The sequence below is a fragment of the Cryptomeria japonica genome, chromosome 9 (genome assembly GCF_030272615.1).
Source record: "Cryptomeria japonica chromosome 9, Sugi_1.0, whole genome shotgun sequence".
In the NCBI taxonomy this organism is placed as follows: Eukaryota; Viridiplantae; Streptophyta; class Pinopsida; order Cupressales; family Cupressaceae; genus Cryptomeria; species Cryptomeria japonica.
In genome coordinates this window covers 428872847-428894321 of record NC_081413.1, presented here as the reverse complement: position 1 = coordinate 428894321, position 21475 = coordinate 428872847, and the positions used below count along the sequence as shown (strand labels likewise).

The window sequence follows — 21475 nt, the reverse complement described above, 5'->3', positions numbered from 1 at the left end:
ATCATTTCCTAAATTTAACTACGCAATTTGAAATTCAAAATTCAAAATTTCAACATTGAGACTAGGATAATCTCGCCATACCTCCACTTGAGAATTAACTCTAAAAAATGATGCAAAATAAGGTAAATTTGCTAGGCAAAAAATGTAGATCAAAACTCCCTTTAGCAAAATGCGCCTCTCTTTTAGTCCTCACGAGCATCAACTCCACCACCTTAGTCTTTAACAAAATTCGCTCCAACTTAGACCAGATTTCGCACCTTCTATTGCTTCTCCAAATCGCACTTTGAATGAATGATTGAATGATGGATTAAAATCGCTCAACACACCTCTCTTATATAGGCGCTCACCACTTCCTTTTCCCATAGGCCGACTTGGAAAATAGGCCAAAAACAAATAAAAATAAATAAAAGGAAAAGGCCGACTTGCCCCAAAACATTAAAATGATACCTTAAGCGCTTGTTTTTTAATTTTTTATTTAATAATAATTAATTTCGAATGCCTTAATAATAATAAAAAAACGATTTTCCAAGGCTTAAATTAATTATTAAATACCAACGCACCCTTATAAAATGCCAATTTAATTAAAATATTTCAACGTTTTAGTGAATTTGGCAATTAATGCGATTTGTTTGAAGTAAGCACTCAAGCCTAGGAAAAATAATGGATATCAATAACATCGCTCTGGTCCCTTGGAGAGGGACAGGAGCGCCCATGCATTTTAGACCTTGCATTTCTTATTTTCACGTTCAAAACCCCACCTTTGGCATTCAAAATGGCATTTTTATTGGGAACTTTGAGTTTAATTCATTCGATCTTTGGAAGGAGCTTGCCTTAAAGCATTTTCGCCCTGGTCCCTTGATGAGGGACAGGAACGATCTCACCCTTTGTCCTTGGTCTTTGTCTTTCAAATCGCCAATTCAAGTTTGGAGGTAAGCGATGATCTTCATTATTCGTTCTATGCATGTTCAACTCGCTTTCTCAAGGCAAAATAGACTCTCCAAAGATTTTCGGCCTGGTCCTCCAGTGAAGGACAGGAGCGATTTTTTGTATTTGAGCCTAGGAGTGTTGATTCTTGGAGGCAATTCCTTGTTCATCATCTTTCGGAAGATATTTCTCACTTTGCACAACCTTGTCTTGGCGTGATCCTGGAGGGGATTTGTTGATTTTATGAAAATCGCCTTGGTCCTTCAGTGAAGGACAAGAGCGCTTTTTAGTTTATTGCACAAATTCTTGACCACGTCAACCTCCAATTACCTTCAAGGCATAAAACATGATTCTCCATTCTATCTTGAGTCCTGGAAAAAAGAAATAGTATTTCAAACGTTAAGTGTTTAGGCATACTTGAAGATTTCGCTCTGGTCCCTTGGTGAGGGACAGGAGCGCCCTAGCCCATTTTCATCGAATTTTGTGGTCCTTGCAACTCCATTCTTCCTTGAAGCAATTTTGAATATAACTCCAATCTTGTGCCTTGACCTGGATTCGTCCCAATTTGGGGAGGAAAGCTTGTTTATGTGTTTTTCGCCCTGGTCCCTTGGTGAGGGACAGGAGCACCTTGGCCATTATGAGCTCACTTGTGTTTTGCTAATTTTCAAAATTATCTTCAATGGACCGATTATGCCTCCCTTCATTCATCTCAAACATGAAACTTGCTTTACCTTTGCCAGAAATTTGTCTTGTGAGAAAATCGCTCTGGTCCCTTGGAGAGGGACAGGAGCGCCTTTGGCCATTTGGGTTGATTCTCTTCTTTGTGACCTACTCAAGTTATATTCAACGGGCAAAACATACTTCCCTTGACCTCTTCAAATCGCGAAATCACTTAAATCTTGCAAGGATAATGCAAATTTAGAATTCAAGCTCCGGTCCTTCAGTGAGGGACAGGAGCGCCTTTTGTCCTCAAGGCCAAATCTTTTCACTTTTTATCTCAAATTCCCTTTGCTGGGGAAGATATCATCTTTTTACAATCCATGAACGAGAGCCCAAATCCAGAAAAAGTCCAAGAAGGTGTGTACAAAGAAAATTGCTCTGGTCCCTTGGTGAGGGATAGGAGCGAATTCATCTTGCTAGACAAAAGTTCAACCTTTCATTGCTTTTAACTAAGTCTGGATACTCTATTATGCTCGTTTCATTCTTCCTTGCACCCTTGATACTTCAATTTGACCAATCAAGGCCAAAAATGACCAAAATAAATCATCTCGCCCTAGTCCTCCAGTGAAGGACAGGAGCGATTTGTCTTAATCCTTCAAATTTCATTATTTTTAAACCTTCAAAATCCTCAAAATCTTCAATTCACGTCCAATTATCTCCCCTGGAGACCCTGCACAAAACAATTAAAGGAAGTTAGAGACAAATATGCACTAAATAACATTTTCGCCTTGGTCCCTGGGAGAGGGACAGGAGCGATATCATCTCTATAAGCCAAAATATCCACAATTTAGGTCTTCAATCATTTGACAAGGCATAATTAGGTCATCTCCAAGGCCGGGAACCAGTTATCAAGCCTTCAAAATATTGGTCAAAATTTACCCAGACAAAAATGCACAATTCCATCCTCAAAAATGCTAGCACTTAGACATAGCTTGAATTTGCCCTCAAAAAACCCTGACTGGACCTAACCTGAGACATACCTAACTTCCTGACAGGCTCATCCTATTTCAAAATTGCAAGCCTCGGGAGGATGCATAATAATCTTCAAAATTTGACTGGACTCGGCTTGAAAATATCCAAAAGAAACCCCTAAGGCTTAACCCTAGTCCAGACAACTCACTCTCTTAATCAAAACCCTAAAAGCAGAGAGAAGAACAGGCAAAACAAAAGCAAAAAGAGGGGGTCCCCATTTTAATGGGGCGATGTGTGAAATGGTCACAACAGGTAAGACCACCAAAATCCAAGAAGTCTAGGAGTTTGATGATTCCAGCAATACCCTTGAGGAGAGGTTAAACAAGGAAGTTGAGAAGAGAAAGAAGGTAGAGGCTGGAAATGAGCAGTGGAAGAGGTATGTTCAGCACTTGACAAATCCTATTAATTGAAAGGAGGTAGCAGTTACTCCACCCATGCTCCTTCCATAGGAATCAATGAAAGACTTGAGGATATGAGAACAACTTTCAGAGAAGTCAAAGGATGGACTTCTGATGCCTCAGAGCGTGCTGATATACCTGTTGAGAACCTAATGTCGGCATATGACTCCACCTCTTCACTCTTGAGAAGACTCCGGGATATATCTGAAACTTGGAGGGCATTGAAGACATCTAGAACAAAATAATCTCGTGCTTAAAGACCATTAGAGGGCTTCCCCATCAAGATTTAATTGATGGAAAGGTTATTCAACCTGGTGACATATATGACTTCAACACTTGGTACTTTGCCTTGACTACTAGAGTTGAATCTCTGAGGAAATCAGAAGCTAAATGTTTGGAGATAGAAAAGACTATCGGGAGTATTCAAGACAAGGTCTTCCTTGTAGCAGCAAAGATATTGCAGCAGGATGAAGTGCGAGAGAAACATTTATGTGCAAAGAATCTGAAGGCCAAGATTCAAGGAAACTTATTCAAAGTTTCAAGTCCGATTCTCAAGGATGATCTCACCAGGATTTCGAGTTTCTTGCTCATTGACGAGAACTTCCTAGCATAGGCAACTAACTGGGAGAACACTCTCGCCACATGTACCGATGATGTGGACGTGGTTGATTACCAAATTGGCAGCTTGCCACATGTCACCATGGAGGAAGTTCGATCGCTCGCGTCTAGATACATTGAATTTGCAGCTTCCAAAAAGGAAACTAGACCATCCACTTCACTGAAATTAGCAGTTGTGCCACTTGTCTCATTTTCTCTTGTTCGAACTAATAGAGTTTTAGGAAACCCTAATTAGGGTTTTGATCTTTCAATCTGAGCCCTTGATCACTGTTCGATCTTGGTCATTCAAAACTTTTTGCGTGATTATATAAGGTTTCCTCCTCTCATTTGGAGAGCCTAAGGTTTTTGAAATATTGTTGCGAGAGGTCATTTTTCGATAATATATTGCTTGTGTGCTTCTAGGCTTTGTAATCTCTGTTATCTGAATGATTAGCAAGGTTTTTCAATTTCTTCAACACAATAGATCAGATTTAATGTATGTTAGATTGAATGCAAGATTTGATAAGTATTGATTTGTGGTATATCTTCGCTCATACTTTTGATGAACAAATGATTTTTGTTCATTGTGTAAAGTTAGTCTAAGCTTTCCTTTGTGTATACTTAACTACCTATCATAAGCACATCCCTTGAAGATTGCATCCACTTTGTGTAGTTGTCCTAAGCGAGGCAAAACCAAGTGTGGTTATTGAATTCACCTAGTTAATACCATCTCTTGAATTCTTAGGAGTAAAATAGATCTTCTAAACCTCATCCTTTTGTCTTTTTTGAAATTTTAAATCCAAAAATCGAAAAAAAAAAAAAAAAAAAAAAAAAAAAGAGCATCTATTGTTAAATTTGTCTAAGTCCTAAGATTGTAAACAATCTAAGCGTAAGTCCCCCTTGTATTTCAGCAATACATAACCGAGGTAGCTACCCAATATAAAGTCGCTTGTTCGCATATATAAACCTTGGAGTCGTTGTGTGGTCTTTCTTGTGCAATCTTGGCATATGTAGTGATTTTGATCAAGAGAGGGTAGAGTGTCCTTGACATTTTATTCTAATGTTCGGTGAATGATAAAACGTACACCAATAGGTAGACACTTGGCTTAATAGGTCTCCTACAATATGTAAGGTGGTTGGACTTTTCTGGAAGCCAAAGAGATCTATTGTAAGCTTGTATACCCAAATAAGGCATATCGACAAAGAGCCTGTCGAAGATGATCTCAAAGACTTCATTTTTGAAATCCTCAAAAAGGCATGTTCTAAAGATTACAAAAGTGAAGAATGCAGACAAAATATCTACAACTTTGAGAAGGATTTGTTCCAAGGTGAAACTGAAATCTCGGAGGTCTTGAAGTCGCATGGGAATCTGGAGGAAGTCATTCTGATATGGCATATAGCTACCACTTTATGTGAGAGGCAGAGAGAATTGTCCCAAAAGAATGAGATTGAGAAAGAATTGCTCCAAAAGAATGAGACTGAGAAAGATGTTAAGTTGAGTAGAATACTGTTGAGGTACTGTGCATATATGTTGCTGTCATGACCCAATCTTTTGCCTCTCCACCAACTTCTGGACATGCTACCGGTGTGCAGTATTCTTGATAAAAAACCTGAATATGTGTTAGGCTCCACGACAAAACTGGCTCATCAGCTGCTGAAGAAAGAAGAGGATAAAATGTGGGAAGTTATTGGTGGAGTATTGGGGTAAGTTGGTAATATACATGGCAGTGTACAATAAGGCAATATTTCATGCAGAGTGTGTGGCTGCAAGAGGAGAATTTCTAAGTCTAGTGTGGGTTTTAGTGGCTCATATGGGATGTGGAGAACGGTCTGATTCTGCTGTAACCAAGAAGGTAGAGATGCAATCAGATAAGGAATTAGTAGTAGCCATGACAGATTACCATGAGTTGTCCTTTGGAAGAAAGGCTATCGTACAAACAGTACTGATGCAACTTCCAATGATGCGCCTTCAGTTGCACATCAAATATACAATTAATTTAAAGCGAGTGACGTGACGAAAAGAATTGAATAATCTAAATTAACCGTATCTTTTAAAGCGAGTGATGTGACAAAAAGAACAGTGGATGCACGACTGATGGAAGAAGGAAATGGACGACCGAGATGATTTCAATCATCTTGCCAAGGTAAAAAGTATTTTCAACCATAGATCTTTTATATCAGTTGGTCCATTTCATATAAGGAGATGCCTTCAGCGTAATAAAGAAGAGATATCAGTGGGAAGGTATCAACCCAATACAGGGGTTGCAACTAGGAGAGAAGGAGAAATGACTGCATGCAAAATGCGAAAAGTAAAAAATTGCAGAGGATATGTATGGTGCGTAGGAAATCAAAGAGGCACCCAAAGAAGATGAAACTTGGCAGAAGGAAGGTGGTAGTTAAAATTAAACGCAAATATAATTACAATTTGCAAATGGAAACAAAGACATGGATGAATGAGTGTGTGGATATTGTCCAAGTTGGAAAGGAAAGGCCATTAGAGTGTGGGTTGTGGCCTGAGAACAAAGAGTTGGAATTCGGCTTGAAAACTTAGAGCCATGGGAGCCAGTAAAGATTGGTAAAGTAGCTGCTATAGAGAGTAGTTGAGATGTGTAGATTTAAAAACTAGGGAAGATAGAATGTGTGCCAATAAGGCTGTTGAGAGGCCATGATTGTATGTTTTATGTTTGTAGTTTGATAAGAATATAGTTATGTTTCTTTGTTGCAATCTAATGTTAATCTAGAAGCAGAGTGTCTCTGCATTTATGTTATGTGTTTTGAGTTTTGAAGTTGAGCGCTAGAGGGAGTACCTTTTGCATCATTTACTTAGCTATCATTTGCTTTGGCTATAGTTTCAACTTCTTGGCTCTAACATATTGACAGCTACCTCTTCGCCTTATTTTAAAATTGGCTCTCTAGTTGCCTTGACCCAATGTCAAAGGTGAACTTTGCTCCTTTGTGTAAGAAAGCTTAAAACACAATGGTTGCTGATTATTCTTAATGTCTAAAGTTTGTCCAGAATTGATTCCAGAATGATAAAGTCAATGAGATTTGATGGCAGAGGATTAGGAATATATGGACAAGGAATTAAAAAGCCTATGGAACCCAATATGAGATCAAAGTATGCAAGGTGTTAATCCATCTGAGTGATTAGAACCACAAAATTTGTGAAAGATGGATATATATTAAAAGTGACAATTAAACAGCGTTCAGGTATAGCAGATCAAGGGTATATATTGCTAATGAAGATGATTGACTTGACAACAGTGGTACTAAATAACTTTTAAAAGGCAGTTAATAAATTGGCCAATTGGTATTCACCTGATTGAGATTGTTTACATTTTAGCTAAACATATGAGCTAGTGGGTGAAGTTTTCAATACTACAAGATCAATCACACAACTAGAGTTTCAAAATGTTCATGTTGTTCAGGACATGAAAGTGCTGATGTTGTATATTTTGTAGCCTTTCACAGTTTTGAAACATTTTATATTTGTTCTTAATGTCTTTCTTTCTTTTGTTTGTTTATGAAGTTGACCCTTTGTTTGGGTACTCCTATGAGCTGCTATTGTAGTCCCATGTATCTACTCTGGTCATCTGTGCATATTAATATAATTTCAATTTCTCAGTCTTCTAGGGAAACCATGGTTTTGTATTGCAGTTTACTGCTTTAAATGTGCAACATGCCATAATGTTTTTAGCTGCTTAAAGATTAAACTCAAATAATGCACTAGTTCACAAAGAGAATGCTCCTAAGTTCAGAATACTACCTAATATAATACCAGATAAATCACATTGAGATATATTTTAGATTTGTATAACTATAAGTGACATCTGAAAACGAAATTCGGAAAAATAAAGTACACATTAAGCATTCAATTGGAATCATCTTTTAACAAATTAGATCAAGAAATTACATCCTCACATTCAATGAGCTTAAAGAACAGTTTCTAAACTAATGGTCACTTGGTTTAAGTTCCAGAAATCAAAACTACTTTATTGAAATGCACCACACACTTCCTCTTTGAAGCAATGATTTTAGATACTAATATGTCTCTGTTCTCCAGTAACTTTGCATGTCGCATCATTTTCTGATATGATCCACTGAAGACAGAAGACAAAATATCATTATTGTTGTGTTCCTTTCGCTTTGAATTTGCAAATTACTGAATCCCATATGTTGTACCCTTTCTATAAGTTGTTTCAGGATTGAATTAGCAAAGAAGTAGGTAGTATCGAGAAAAAGAAAAATGTCTTCCTGCAGAAACCTTAGATTTAAAAGGGCATTCTACATCCTCAACAGGTGGGGACTTTACATATTTGCCTATTTGAATGCAGACAAAGACCAAACTCAACATCATAACTGAAATTCTGAAATCTGAATTATGGAGCGGCTGAAGACCAACAGGATGGAAAAATTTAGGTTCAAAGTCCCATGAAAGCTCTGCATTGATCTTCCCAGTGTTTCTTTGCTTGCTGGAGACGCTCTATTCTTTCCCTCTGAAGTCTCTGCTCCCAATATTCCTCACATCTATGAGAAAAACAGAAATATATTTGAAGTTTTCTGGGATACCATAATCAATAAATCTCAGAATACACATGTTCAAATCTCTATAAAAAAAACACAGATATTTTTTTCATGTTCTGTAAAATAAAAGATATTAGACTTCTGAAACAACCATTGTTCTTAACAAAAGTACTTTCATTGGTATGATCTCAATTTACCTTTTACTCAGTAAAATATTCAACTCCACCAATCGCACAGCTTCTGTGAAAACGCTTTCCTAATGTTATTGAATCAATAGAGATTCAATAGAAATGTAATGGAGGTTGAAAATCAGAAATATCAAATAAATACAACTACTAGGATATAAACCACAATGCTTCCAGTAACAAGAACTTTTACCTGTCGGCATAGAGGGCATTTGGATGTACGATTTGCTCTCTCTAAACCCTCAATGATTGTGACTGATGCAGCAGCACAAGCACAACTGTAGCAGAACATATGGCCACATTTTAAGGAAACTGGGTCAAATAGAGTTTCCTATACAGGTCCAGAAAACAAGATGAATTTTAGACAATACTGTAAGAAATCAAAGAAAATAATTTATTGAACAGTTTCTATACTACAGCTACTACAGGTTAAACTCAAGAATACCCCTCTAATGAATTGAACTGATAACATTAATTTGACTGGTAACTGATCTGAAGAAGCAGATTAAATTCATGTAGAGGTCTCTGAGGGTTATGTAAGATAAGTTTTACCATTTTAACTGCATTTTCCACAATTCCAAAATCCTTCCACAGATTCAAGAATCTCACCGATACTAATTTATCATGGCATAGAACACTTGTTTATTTCCCTTGACGTCTTTCAATTATTCTTTGGTCCCATTTCATTTAAAAATGCCCTTCAAACTCTTTACTGTCTCATTATATCCGAGTTTGACTGAGATATAATTCAATTTGGTGATTTATGCAACAAGCTGTGGCATGGGAAATAAATTTGGGCATTGAGGTTGCTCTCTGGATTTTAACTTGTATTGTGCCTGAGATTCAGAAACATAAACATTGACTATTACTCCATGCTAGCTCTTTTATTCATGTGAAACATTCTGCTAATCAGCTTGGAAGCAAATGTTTTTGTATCGGAGACAGGAAATGTTATGGAATACTGATCAAATTTCCACATCTATTTGATTATTCATTTGGATGTTCATGATAAGTCATTCTACTTAACCAGAATATCATGCGATATTTAGATAGTGGCATGTTTGTTATCATTACTTCCAATTATCTTTCATAGCCTGCATGCTTGAATAGGTTATAGAGGCACAAAAGCAGTTCAAAGTTCAAACTGTGAGGTTAAACGGTTCTAGTTTTCACATGCATGAATGGCAGTTTAACTTTAAACTTCATAATTTGATCCTTTTATTATTGGATTCATTTCATCACCATCTTGTAATGAATAAGAAATACAAGGACTAAAGTGTGCCATAATAGCAACCATGCTTAGTGAAACATGTGCACAAATGTGAGTGTTTGCACTGTTTGCAGTACTATGATGCTTAAAGAGTGTTATTTTTAATCATGGGCACAGCCATTTGTATGACTGCTAGGTATAATACAATTGTGTTGCAACATTTCCTTATGTTCTTGATTGAGTTGTTGTCCCTGAATTATTTATGATTGTGTATTGAATTATCCAGCAATGAGATTTCAATGCAGCTTTAAGAGATCATTCAAAGTTCAAACTTTCATTGTGGCATGTCATTGACATGAATGTCATCTACTTGTCTGTGTTTGACTTAGATTCACAGTTTCACTCCAAGTTACTTCTTCGAATCTTACAAGTGGAAACAAAGGATTCAAAATCCTAGAACTGCCAACAGATTAATGACATCTAGATCTATGGAAGAACACAGATCAATTTTCTGACATGGAAGACATTATCAAATGCATACATAATCCTGACAAACATGCAGAAACACTATCCACTTAGGATTATGAGAAATATGAAAAGTTTCTCTGAGCTCCCAGCTACTAGATACTAAAACTCTGGGACCTTCAATCACAAAGTCAAAGCAAACTGAATTGTGCTTAAACTGTTATTAGTCTTAGTATAATGGCCTCATTTTCAGAGTTGAACAATAATATCCACAATTCATAACCTAAGATTAAATTTTCTATGCCATGTATTTCTTCCTTTCATTTCCTCTTTGTGAATGTAGCTTTTGATTTTGCAGAATTTGTTTTTTATACATTTGTTTGAATTTGAAGAAATAGCCTTGGTCTATAGTTCCTCTAATTGTAAACACATGGTAATGGCTGGTAATTACTTTTTTATAACCCACCTTCGCATGTGGTTTATCAAGTTTGCAGGTTTCAAATCCCTTGCTCCATTGAACATCATCCATGAAATTCTGAAATTCACCCAAGGTTCATTTTCAATATTATGTTTGTTTATTTGATGTTTCCTTTGACTATTTTAATAAAACCACCACTCAATTACTACTATTTTATTTTTTTTAATTCAATTCACAACAACTACCAATTTAATCGACCAAGCATCTTCCATCTAGCTTAGAAGTGTTGACTTCAAAACTTTGCCAATCACCATAGTGGTGACAACTCTACATCACCACTTATATGCTTGCACTCAAAAGTGGCAAGCCTCCAATTTTAGGGTCATTCCTAGACTCAAACTAAACCTCAAGGGTTCATTTGAGATGACCCTACCTGCGTATCCCCTTTGCGAATTAGAGGCTTCATAATTCATACACCAATGATAGAGAGAATTCATCCTCTCCTATTCTATGAGATCTCCAATTTCACATTGAATCATGACTATTCATTAAACATAAGGTTTCAATTTAGTCCAATTACAATAGAATGATAACCAATTGCCATCAAGTGTTGGTTCCACACCAAATAATAGTAACCATTAGTGTATATACTATAAACACACACAAAACCACATAGGGGTCAATTTCATTGCAAAATCCCAAGTTCACACAATGATTGGCTCAAGCATACATCACTTATACATAGGGTGACTAGCTCATACACACATTACAAATACAACAATGATTAGCTCATACACACAAGTACAACAGTTTCTAGCTCATATGCACATCATGAGTACGATAGTGACTAGCTTAAGCATACATCACATATATTTAGCGTGAACGATCCACACATCAAATGTTTACATAAAGAACAATTGACACCATGTAAGTGCATGCATTCTACTATATGCATCATCTCACTACCTGGTTTACTAACACAAGTCCGTAAGTAGATCCCCTCTAGAAATGGAATGTCAGTGCATCCCATACTATATTATGGCTCCCATCCTTTTACCAATCCACTGCCATTTATGATGACAATCAAGCATCCCATACTCTTGATGTCATCACTGGCAAGGGCATTAGTACAATAATGTGCAGTTGCACAATCCCTAAGTCCATTTACCCAAGTACACAATGAGTGACTAACACATAAACAATGAGTGAATGACACATACACAATGAGTGATTAACACCTACATTTTTAGTGTATCCTAGCTAGAAAAGGAATGTCGATGCATCCCATGCCATACCATGGGTCCCATTCTTTTACCCAGTCTTCCACTCCAGCCATGATGATGGGCAAATATCCCATGCTACTTGTGATCATCACCAACTCAGGAGTAAGTGTAACAAAACACATTACATAAGGCCCTTGATATGACTCTCATAGCTCACAAAACCATCGAGTTGGTGGATTCCGACATCTATCGCCCCTAGGCCATTGGCAACAAGCCTATCCACCCAAGAAAGAGTAGCATCTGACGTATATCACCTTGTGTCCTTGGTGATAATGTCAACCAACTCCTTCATAATATGGGTAGCACTTGGCATCAATCACCTCCATGCTATAGGTGATTGCTTGCTAACCCTCTCAATACAATGGCCAACTGTGATTTTTGTTACTTGCATGGTAGAGGTAACAACCAGCTCAACTGCTCTAGTATCACATCTAGAATAGCTCTTGGAAATCTTTTACCTCCGTGATGTAGGTGAATGCCAACTAGTCCATAAAATACAACAATAGCAAAAGGCATCAGTTATTGGCACTGTCTAATAACAACCTACTACTGCTCCAATATTAAATTTGATTCTAACATGTGGGGGTCTTATAGCCATGTATGCATGATCTATACACCACGGGTGTTCACAAGTATTAGTTAAGTGGACCTATATATATATATATTAAAATCAAGTGATTCACAAGCCTATACATAGAGTTTTATAGGTCTGCAGTTGAATTTTACAAACACAGAAAAATCACATCGAACCCACATGTGTTGGCCTCTACTCAACACATACATAGAAAGAAATACTGACTTATAAGGTACTTAAATCCATTCACTTCATTCAACTTATTATTTGGAAGCACTTTATTTATTGGATACAAGTTATCAAGTTTCTTTAACTCGTTCATAGCCATCTTATGCATATTCCAGCCTCAGATTAAAGCATATTTAAAGAGGGAAGGTTTACAAGTTTAGGAACAGCTCCAAACCTTGGAGTTATCCCCTAAAACATCCCCTACAAACTTGGTATCATAGAGGCATTCTTCATCTAAGGACTGCCTACACATCCGCTTCCAAATGAGATCAAAGTCACATGTAGTTCTCCTAGGATTTGAACCATTAGGATGAGAACTTGTTCTTTCCCTGGTTAAGATGACCTATACAAACACTAGACAAAACCATTTTTTTCATATACATCATCAAGGTATTACCACCAAGAATTCTCAACCTTGATAGATAGTTAACAACTCTATATCCATTAGAGAGTCATATAAGGACTTATACTCAATGATATTGATGAGAATAGTAACAAAATATTCTGATCCTATTAATTTGATTTCCCTACTAATTCTATATCAAGGATATCATACAACTTATAGTACCCTAATGATACCACCATACATGTATCTATCACCAAGTGCAATTAAGCTTAGCATACATATTCATGTGCACATGCTAGTCATAGGCACTGCTATATCCTATGTCCAAAACTCAACCATATAGTCTTAATACTAGAATGTTTACATAGATGACTACCGACCAAGTTTTTGCAAGGAATAGGATAAGTTATATTACACTACATGGCTTAATGGAAATAAGTACCATAAGCATATTGTATTATGTTGTCAGCTTATCAGTCACTAAAATATCCAATCGAGTTAATGGTTACAAAACAAACACAAAAGATAATTTAAAATTACACAAATCTTTTACTAGGTAGGGCTTGCTAGCTCATACTCTTAGGCACAAAATGATTAACCATAAAGAAAAATAGTGACATATTATTGCACCCTTTACTGAAGATTTTGTTAGCGCTTATCCTTGTTGATGATTGAGGCTTACAATAGAATCCCTTAGTTTTCCATCATATTTAAGGACCTGATATAAAAGAAATAAATAGCCACCTCCATTACTAGTGTAATTGCATGTCAAGACTAAAATGATATTCACTATAATAATTAATATTGTGGTATTTCAATTTGTTCCAATACTAACAAGATATTACAAGAATTATTCAGAATATACTACTATTCATTTTAATTCAAGATTTCACCCTTTTCTACATACCATTCTAAAATCTCTACATAACTCATACAGGCCTTGATAACAAATTATCTATGTTACCTCAAGATTCTGGGACAGGGATAACGGGTGGGGAGATGCGTTTCTGAGATGGTGATTTTTTTTTTTCCAATTTTAGGGACAACTAAGGGGACGACTATATAAAATATACAGAAAATTTAAAATATGTAGGGAAGTTTTAAATATTCATATGAAAACATGGATAAAACATGCATATATACATTATATTCATATGAAAACATGGATAAAGAATGTATATATACATTATATAACCTTAACATATCTACATTACCCTGAGTTTCCAAGACAGGGACAACAAGGGTGGGGAGATGCATTTCCAAGACGACAATTTTTTTTGCCAATTTTAGGGACAACTAGAGGACGACAAAGGGGATGACTATATAAAATATAAGGAAAATTTAAAATATGTAGGGAAGTTTTTAATATTCATTTGAAAACATGGATAAAACATGCATATATACATTATATTCATATGAAAACATGGATAAAGAATGTATATATACATTATATAACCTTAACATATAACATTTGTGTTCAATTGATGCCCTTGTTTGACCACCAATATTGATGGTATTGATTACTCTACACTAGCCGTTCCCATTGATGTTCATTTCCAGCCCAAGCATGTGAGTTTGAAGAAGTATGAGTGGTTTCCAGCCTGAAAAGTACAGCCCAGTACAGGTTGTATCTCTTGCAAATCCAGCGTGATCTACTAGGTATGATTTCCTGCATTTCTTGGCCCCTTTGTTGCTGTTTGGTGGAGCTGGTGTTGTATGTTTCTGTTGGGGTATGTTGGGAGGTGTTTGATGTTTTGGGAAGGTGTTTGAGTAATTTTGTAGCTGTTTTGACCTGCAAACATCAGACCTGCAATTAAGTTTGAGCTTTGCACACTGGTTTCCAGACTTGACATTGATCATTCTAACACTTGTTTGCAAGTAGTTCATTGTTTCTTTCTGGTTGGAGGATATTTTCATAGTATTCTATTACTATTATGAACTACAACTGCTTCTTTATGCACTACCAGATTCTGGGTGTTTGTGAAATTGATTACCAAGCTGTTGTTCATATTTCTGAGTGCTTTTGGCTATGATTCAGACCTGTTTACCCTTCATATCAGTGAAAAGTCCAATGTTGCAGACCTGCAACCATTTTTTTACACACTACCAAGTTTTGAGTGTTTGTGAAATTTATTAATAGGCTGTTGTTCATTATTTCTAAGTGTTTTTGACAGTGATTCAGACATGTTTACTCCTTATATCAATGAAAAATCCAGCGTTGTAGACCTATAATTGCTTTCATATGCATTACCAAGTTCCGGGTATTTGTGATAATGAGTTTTGCTTGCTGCCCAGATTGTTGCAGCACCTAAACCCAGTGTTTTCTAGACTTGTTGTAGTTAGATCCGACATATCTAGTTAAATGCAGTGTTCCACGGAGACTCGTTCCCCCAAAAAAAATTCATGTCTCCTATAGGGGGATATTTCCGGGACTTGGGGGAAACGTCCCCCCATAGCACCACCACTTCCGCCACCTCTAGCAAGGACGTTGCTGGGTTGCTTGCTATATGTCACATGTCATTACATACTGATTGCAACCTTTAACTTCATGAAAACTAGTTGGCATTTCATGGGACACTCACAAAGATGTTATTTTGCAAAATTTTGCTTGAAGATTTCAATTCACCTCTATTTTTTATATCAGCACCACCCCCCCACCACCACTCCGCTGCCGTCCCCAAATTTAGGCCCTTAGTCCTCCCGTGCCCGTGTCCCCAAGTTAGGAAACTTCGTGGAACATTGGTTACATGTGTATGAAATCTATCAAACACATATGCACTATTGTTGAGGTGTGGGGGCCCACAAAAAGAAATAAAAAATGTTTTTTTAAAGCATTTGAGTCTTCTTCTTTTTTAAATGTGTTGGGAAAAAGGGGGTGACTATCTGTCCCCGGTATGGTTAGGGGATGTCACATGTGTCCCCAACCGTCCTGGGGACAGGGGAACATCCCCTCTAAGAATTGCTACTGTCCCCAAATTTTCAAGATGTTTCCTAGGAAAGTGCAATTTTTGGGTATGCGTGGGGACATCCCTTGGCCATCCCTGTATCCCCGAAATGTCCCTAGGACAGGGACAGGAGATTTAGGCTCAGGGGTTGGTCTTGGGTAACGTAGCAAAGTATAATTCATTAAATAATTATAAATTAATCTTAATTAAAAATAATTCCAAAATAATACATATATGTGAAAGTATCGATTCTTATATAAAGGTACCACTAAGTTCAATGTTTTTAAGGTATATGATTTTGTGAATCTTCTTCTAATACCAAATGAGGCCTATATATTCTATAAGCTTTGAAGCTGGAGGATAATAAGCCAAACTCGAATCAATCCATCTTTGGTCAATACAAACTTCTATTTTTATCTAAGGTTGAGAAAATAAAATGTTGATTAGGAGAAGTATTTTTGGCCACCAAGTGACTAATTTCACTTTTCCTCCCATGAGAGTCATGTAGTTAAAAGTTACCAGAACATCAGAAAGGTGTAGTCTATGGTTTGTAGACTGCTCACTCAAATCATGGAGAATGGATCAACAACTAAAATTTCATTTCAATGCATCTTTGCACCAATGATAATGAATAGAATATGCAACAACAGACACTTGATACATACAGATTTCAAAACCAACTTCTAAGTTGTCTAATTGTTGTAGAGGAAAGTAGAGTAGACATTCAACACAAAAACAAAGGCATTACAAAAACCAATTCCATTTCATACTACTATCAGGATTCAAAAACCTTTAACTATGATGAATTCAACTCCTCACCATTTATACAACTTACACAGCTTGTATCTTTGGCACAAGGTTGCACTAGGATGGGGGTAATTGGAGACTTCAGAGATTGGTACCAGTAGTGGTATGACTATTTTTTCAAAATAGAAGATAGGGGTACTTGGAGATGCCAATTTTTTTTTAACATAATTTAACAATTTACAAAAAATCTGAAAATGTATGACATTGAACTTTCAAATATAGAACAATGATAAAGTTTACTATTTAACATTAACTTTGAAGTTTAAGTACACAAAATCAATGTCATGTAATCATTGTGTCAAAGCTTCAAACTGATTACATATTGAAATTAGCTTGATAAGCAGCAAGATGATATGCAAACAAAAAACAAAAATCAGAAATCTTAGGTCTATCATCTACAATGCTATAATCATCCATATCAAGGTCCTGTTGATGTGTCTTTTGTACACGACCAAACACAGAATAAAATACCTAAAGGTACCTTATCCTCTCTTGAATAAAGCTTCTCCGAATGCTGAAGATTTCGCAGAAGGATCAATCGGAGCAGCTCCAAGGTTCTGATATGTAGGTTCTCTACTTGTAGATAAGCACCAGTGGTCGTTGTGTTTGCTGTTTCATCAAGGGGCCTTACGTACTTTCTAAGAAAGCTTGTTCTTGCAATCACTTTTCAATGAGGAAACAAGATTTTCCTAATATTAACTAATGTTTCAAAAAAAGGCAAAAGATCGAGGGTTCGAGAAGCCTATACTAAACTAGGCCTAAGAATGACTAAATGGAGAGTGATCTTGGTGAAACTCTACCAATCTCAGTATTGCCATAAAACAACAACTCTACTGGAATCGGTGCGATCTTCTAAGGGAATTCAAGGATTTTCGAATCATTAATGAACATAGATACTATCAATTAGATACATATCGGTATTCAAATAATGATTGAACTCTAAACAATTACAATATCTCCAGTTGACCACACAGTGCACGCTTACAATCAGTAAGTGGCTAGTGGTTTGGACTATGAGCTTTACCAAAAGATCAAACACAACATTTGCCACTCAATCTAACTCTAAAATTTGAGTACTATCTCCACTAAGAGTGATTCAAGAAGATAAACAATCATGTAAAAAGCCACAAAGATTGCAATAAAACACCATACTTCAATATTTCATTGATCTCATAGCAAAATATAACAACAATTGTTCAACTTTCTCTCTTCACTACTTTTATCTTTGCTGCTAACAATCTTATTATTCTTCTCTCTTTTCTCTAACTCTTTAAAATGAATTGAGTGAGGGCTTATATAGCACTCTCAAATACAATGAATGGCTTGGATCTAAAGAAGATCAAAGGCTGAGATCTTGACACCTAAACCCTAATTAGGGTTTGTTACAAAAATGACCCTATTTAGATAAGTATTATCATCCCATAGCCAATAGAAATTGGCACAAATAACGAGGAAACATAGCCCAATAGGAATTGAATTGCCACATCATTTCATAACAACTTTTCATCTAGAATTTTGTTCCCTTTTCTATGTTCTTTTCTGGCATATTCAATGAATCTGGACGTAATCCCTTCTATCTCTGCAATGGGAATCTCATGCAGGTTCTTCATCCGCTCTTCCAAGTGAAGGACCTGATCAAAGGCTGTGTTGTGACCATTTCACACATTGCCCCATTAGAATGGGGACCCCCTCTTTTTCGCTTTTGTTTTGCTTGTTCTTCTCTCTGCTTTTAGGGTTTTGAGTGAGTGAGTGGTCTATCTGGGCTAGGGCTAAACCTTAGGGGTTTCTTTTGATGTTATTCAAGTTAAGTCCAGTCAAATTTTGAAAGTTGTTAAGTGTCCTCCGAAGAATTGAGATGATTGAAATAAGGTAAGTCTTTTAGGAGAGTCAAATAGGTCTTAGGTCAGGTCTAATCAGGGTTTTTAGGGTAAAATCCAATTTTGACTAAGTGTTAGCATTTTTGAAGGTGAAATTGTGTGTTCTTGCCTAGGTGAGTTTTGATCAAATTTTTGAAGCAAGACGATGCCTAAAACAGACAAATCGCTCCTGACCCTCAGAGAGGGCCCAGGGCGAAATTTATCCTGAGTACCATTTCTTGTTTTGATGAACTTGCTAACTGGTTCCTGACCTTGAAAATGACCTGACTTTGCCTTGTGAAGCAGTTTGAGACTTAAATTTGAAGCAGTTTGGCCTAAAAGGGTAAAACCGCTCTTGACCCTCAGAGAGGGCCCAGGGCGAAAATGTTGTTTAAGTCATATTTGTCACTGACTTTTCTAAATTACTTTGTGCAGAGTCTCCAGGAAGGATGATTCAACGTGACATGATGCTTTGGACGGTTTGGAGACGTGAAAGATGGTGAATTTTGGAAACTAAGGAAAAAATCACTACGGACCCTCAGAGAGGGCCCACAGCGAGATTTTGATTTCCTTCATTTTGCAATGAAAAGAGACCAAGTTTTGATCATAAATGGAAAATAAATGACCTTCTCCACCCACCTGAGGAAGTTTTGGCTAGAAATGATGAAGGACCTTGTTGAAAACAGAAAAATCGCTACGGACCCTCAGAGAGGGCCCACAGCGAGAAATCTTATAAGGATCATTGCAAGCTTTATTTGGTCGATTTGAGGGGTCAAGAGCATGATGAAGGATAGAATGAACATAATGAAGTATCCAGACTTGATCAAAGATGATGAATTGAAGGAGTTTTGCCCAGGAAAGGAAAAATCGCTACGGACCCTCAGAGAGGGCCCACAGCGATTTCCTTTGTGTGCACATTTTTGGACCTTTCTTGGACATGAATTTTTATTCATAACAAAGAACAAGATGATATCTCCCTTGGCAAAGTGATTTTTAGATGAAAAGTGAAACATTTTGGTCCAGGTAGCAAAAATCGCTCCTGACCCTCAGAGAGGGTCCATAGCGAGATTTTCAAATATGCATTATTCTTGCAAGATCAAAGTGATTTTATGATTGGAAAGGATGAAGGAAAGCATGTTCTATCCGTTGAATATAATTTGGAGGATCAACACAAGAAGAAATCAACCCAAAATGAAAAAGTCGCTCCTGACCCTCACTGAAGGCCCACAGTGAAAAATCGCTCCGGACCCTCAGAGAAGGCCCACAGCGAGAAACCTAAAATGGGAATTTTTCATCCAAGTTTGAGGAAGGCTAAGGTTAGGCATGGGTTTGAAACGATGTTTGAAAAGCCTTGAAGTGAAATGAAATCATTAAGAATCAAAATTTTGAAGGCAATTCAAAAAAACGCTACGGACCCTCAGAGAGGGCCCATAGCGATTTTCCAGTTTTCTCTCCTTGGTTTGAAGAATTGAGATAAAATCTTGGTTGGATAGGAGGAGAACGTGATGTGTTATGCCTTGGAGGTGATTTGAAGATTAAAAAATAAAGGAATTTGCTTAGAACCAAAAAATCGCTCCGGACCCTCACTGAAGGCCCACAGCGAGATTTTCAAAAAATGCATGTTTTCTTCAAAATGGTGCTAAGGCAAGGTTAGGATAAGGCGAGGAGACCTCCAACAACAGGATGAATATTATTTTACCTTTGAAACTTGATGGTTTTGGTCAGAAAATGAAAAATCGCTCCTGACCCTCAATGAAGGCCCACAGCGAAAAATCGCTCCGGACCCTCCGAGAGGGCCCATAGCGATATTGTTGAAAATCCTCATTTTACCTTGCAACAACAAAGCGAATTTGGTTGGAGTGGATTAAGGGAAGGCATTGACAAATGATGAATGAAGTTTTAATGAAAAATGATGAAGAATCAAGCCTAAATTGCAAAAATCGGTCCTGACCCTCAGAGAGGGCCCACAGCGAGAAACTTCAAAATCACACCTTTTCTCCAAAATTGGATTGAGCTAAGTTTGCAATTCAGTGAAAGGACCTAGTTGAAATGTCTTGAAGAGATTTTGGAGGTGGAAAGGTGCTAAATTTGAGCAAAAAATGAAAAAATTGCTCCTGACCCTCAGTGAAGGCCCAGGGTGAAATAGACAATTCCACCTATTTTCCTCATGAAAAATGTCAAATTTGAAGTGCAACGCATCAACTAGATATCGATTTACCCTCCAGGAGATTTTCACGTCAAAATGTGAAATATTCAAGGCTAAAATTCAAAAATCGCTCCTGACCCTCAGAGAGGGTCCAGGGCGAAATCCTCAGGAAGTTTCATTAAGCCTGTTTTAAAAATTAATATTCTCCAAATTGCATTTGATCGCCAGAATTGCTAATTTTGAGTTATTTGAAAAAATTAAAATTAAATTGGCATTAAATAAAAGACATTTTGGCATTTAATAAATTAATTTTAAGCCTTAAAAAAATCGAACTTCTATCTTGGAGGCATTTAAAATTAATCTTTATTAAATTAAAATTAAAATATAAAGCGATCAAGGCCTTATTTTCATTTATTTTGCCAAGTCGGCCCCCTTTTTTGGAATTTTATTTATTTTTTAACCTCTTTTTTGCCAAGTCGGCCTAGAGGGAGCAAGGGGGTGAGCGCTCTATATATTGGAGGTGTTTTTTCACAATTCAAATCATTCAATCATTGCCTTAAGAGTGAATTTGGAGAGCTAGAAGGAGGTGCGAAATCTGGTTTGCTTGGAGCGATTTTCTTTCAAGTGTTGGAGGCTAGAAGGAAGTGGAGTTGATTCTTTTGAAGGCTAAAGGAGGCGCATTTTATTCAAGGGAGAGCTTTGATCTACATTTTGCTTAGCGAAATTCATCTATTTTTGCATCATTTCTTAGAGTTTAATACTCAAGAGGAGGTATGGCGAAATCATCTTGACCCCATTGTTGAAGATTTGAATTTTGAACCTTTGTTTTGAAAAATCTAAGTTTGGCATGGTTAATTAGGAAATGATAACTCAAGAT

The 21475-nt window shown here is 36.8% G+C and overlaps 1 protein-coding gene across 5 annotated transcripts in view; it reads right to left on the bottom strand.

Moving 5' to 3' along the window:
• Positions 1 to 7453: 7453 nt before the first annotated feature.
• LOC131077854 (probable E3 ubiquitin-protein ligase BAH1-like 1) overlaps positions 7454 to 21475 on the bottom strand; it is a 52569-nt gene continuing 38547 nt past the window's right edge. For 4 of the 5 annotated variants that reach the window (XM_058015442.2, XM_058015439.2, XM_058015440.2 and 1 more), the window contains exons 4-6: positions 8514 to 8651; positions 8333 to 8391; positions 7454 to 8138 (exon numbers count right to left, since the gene is read on the bottom strand). In XM_058015442.2, coding sequence (XP_057871425.1) covers positions 8033 to 8138; positions 8333 to 8391; positions 8514 to 8651 — 303 coding nt within the window. In that variant the 3' untranslated portion in view covers positions 7454 to 8032. The remainder of the gene's footprint in view (positions 8139 to 8332; positions 8392 to 8513; positions 8652 to 21475) is intronic. The other variant, XM_058015441.2, reaches the window with a different exon arrangement.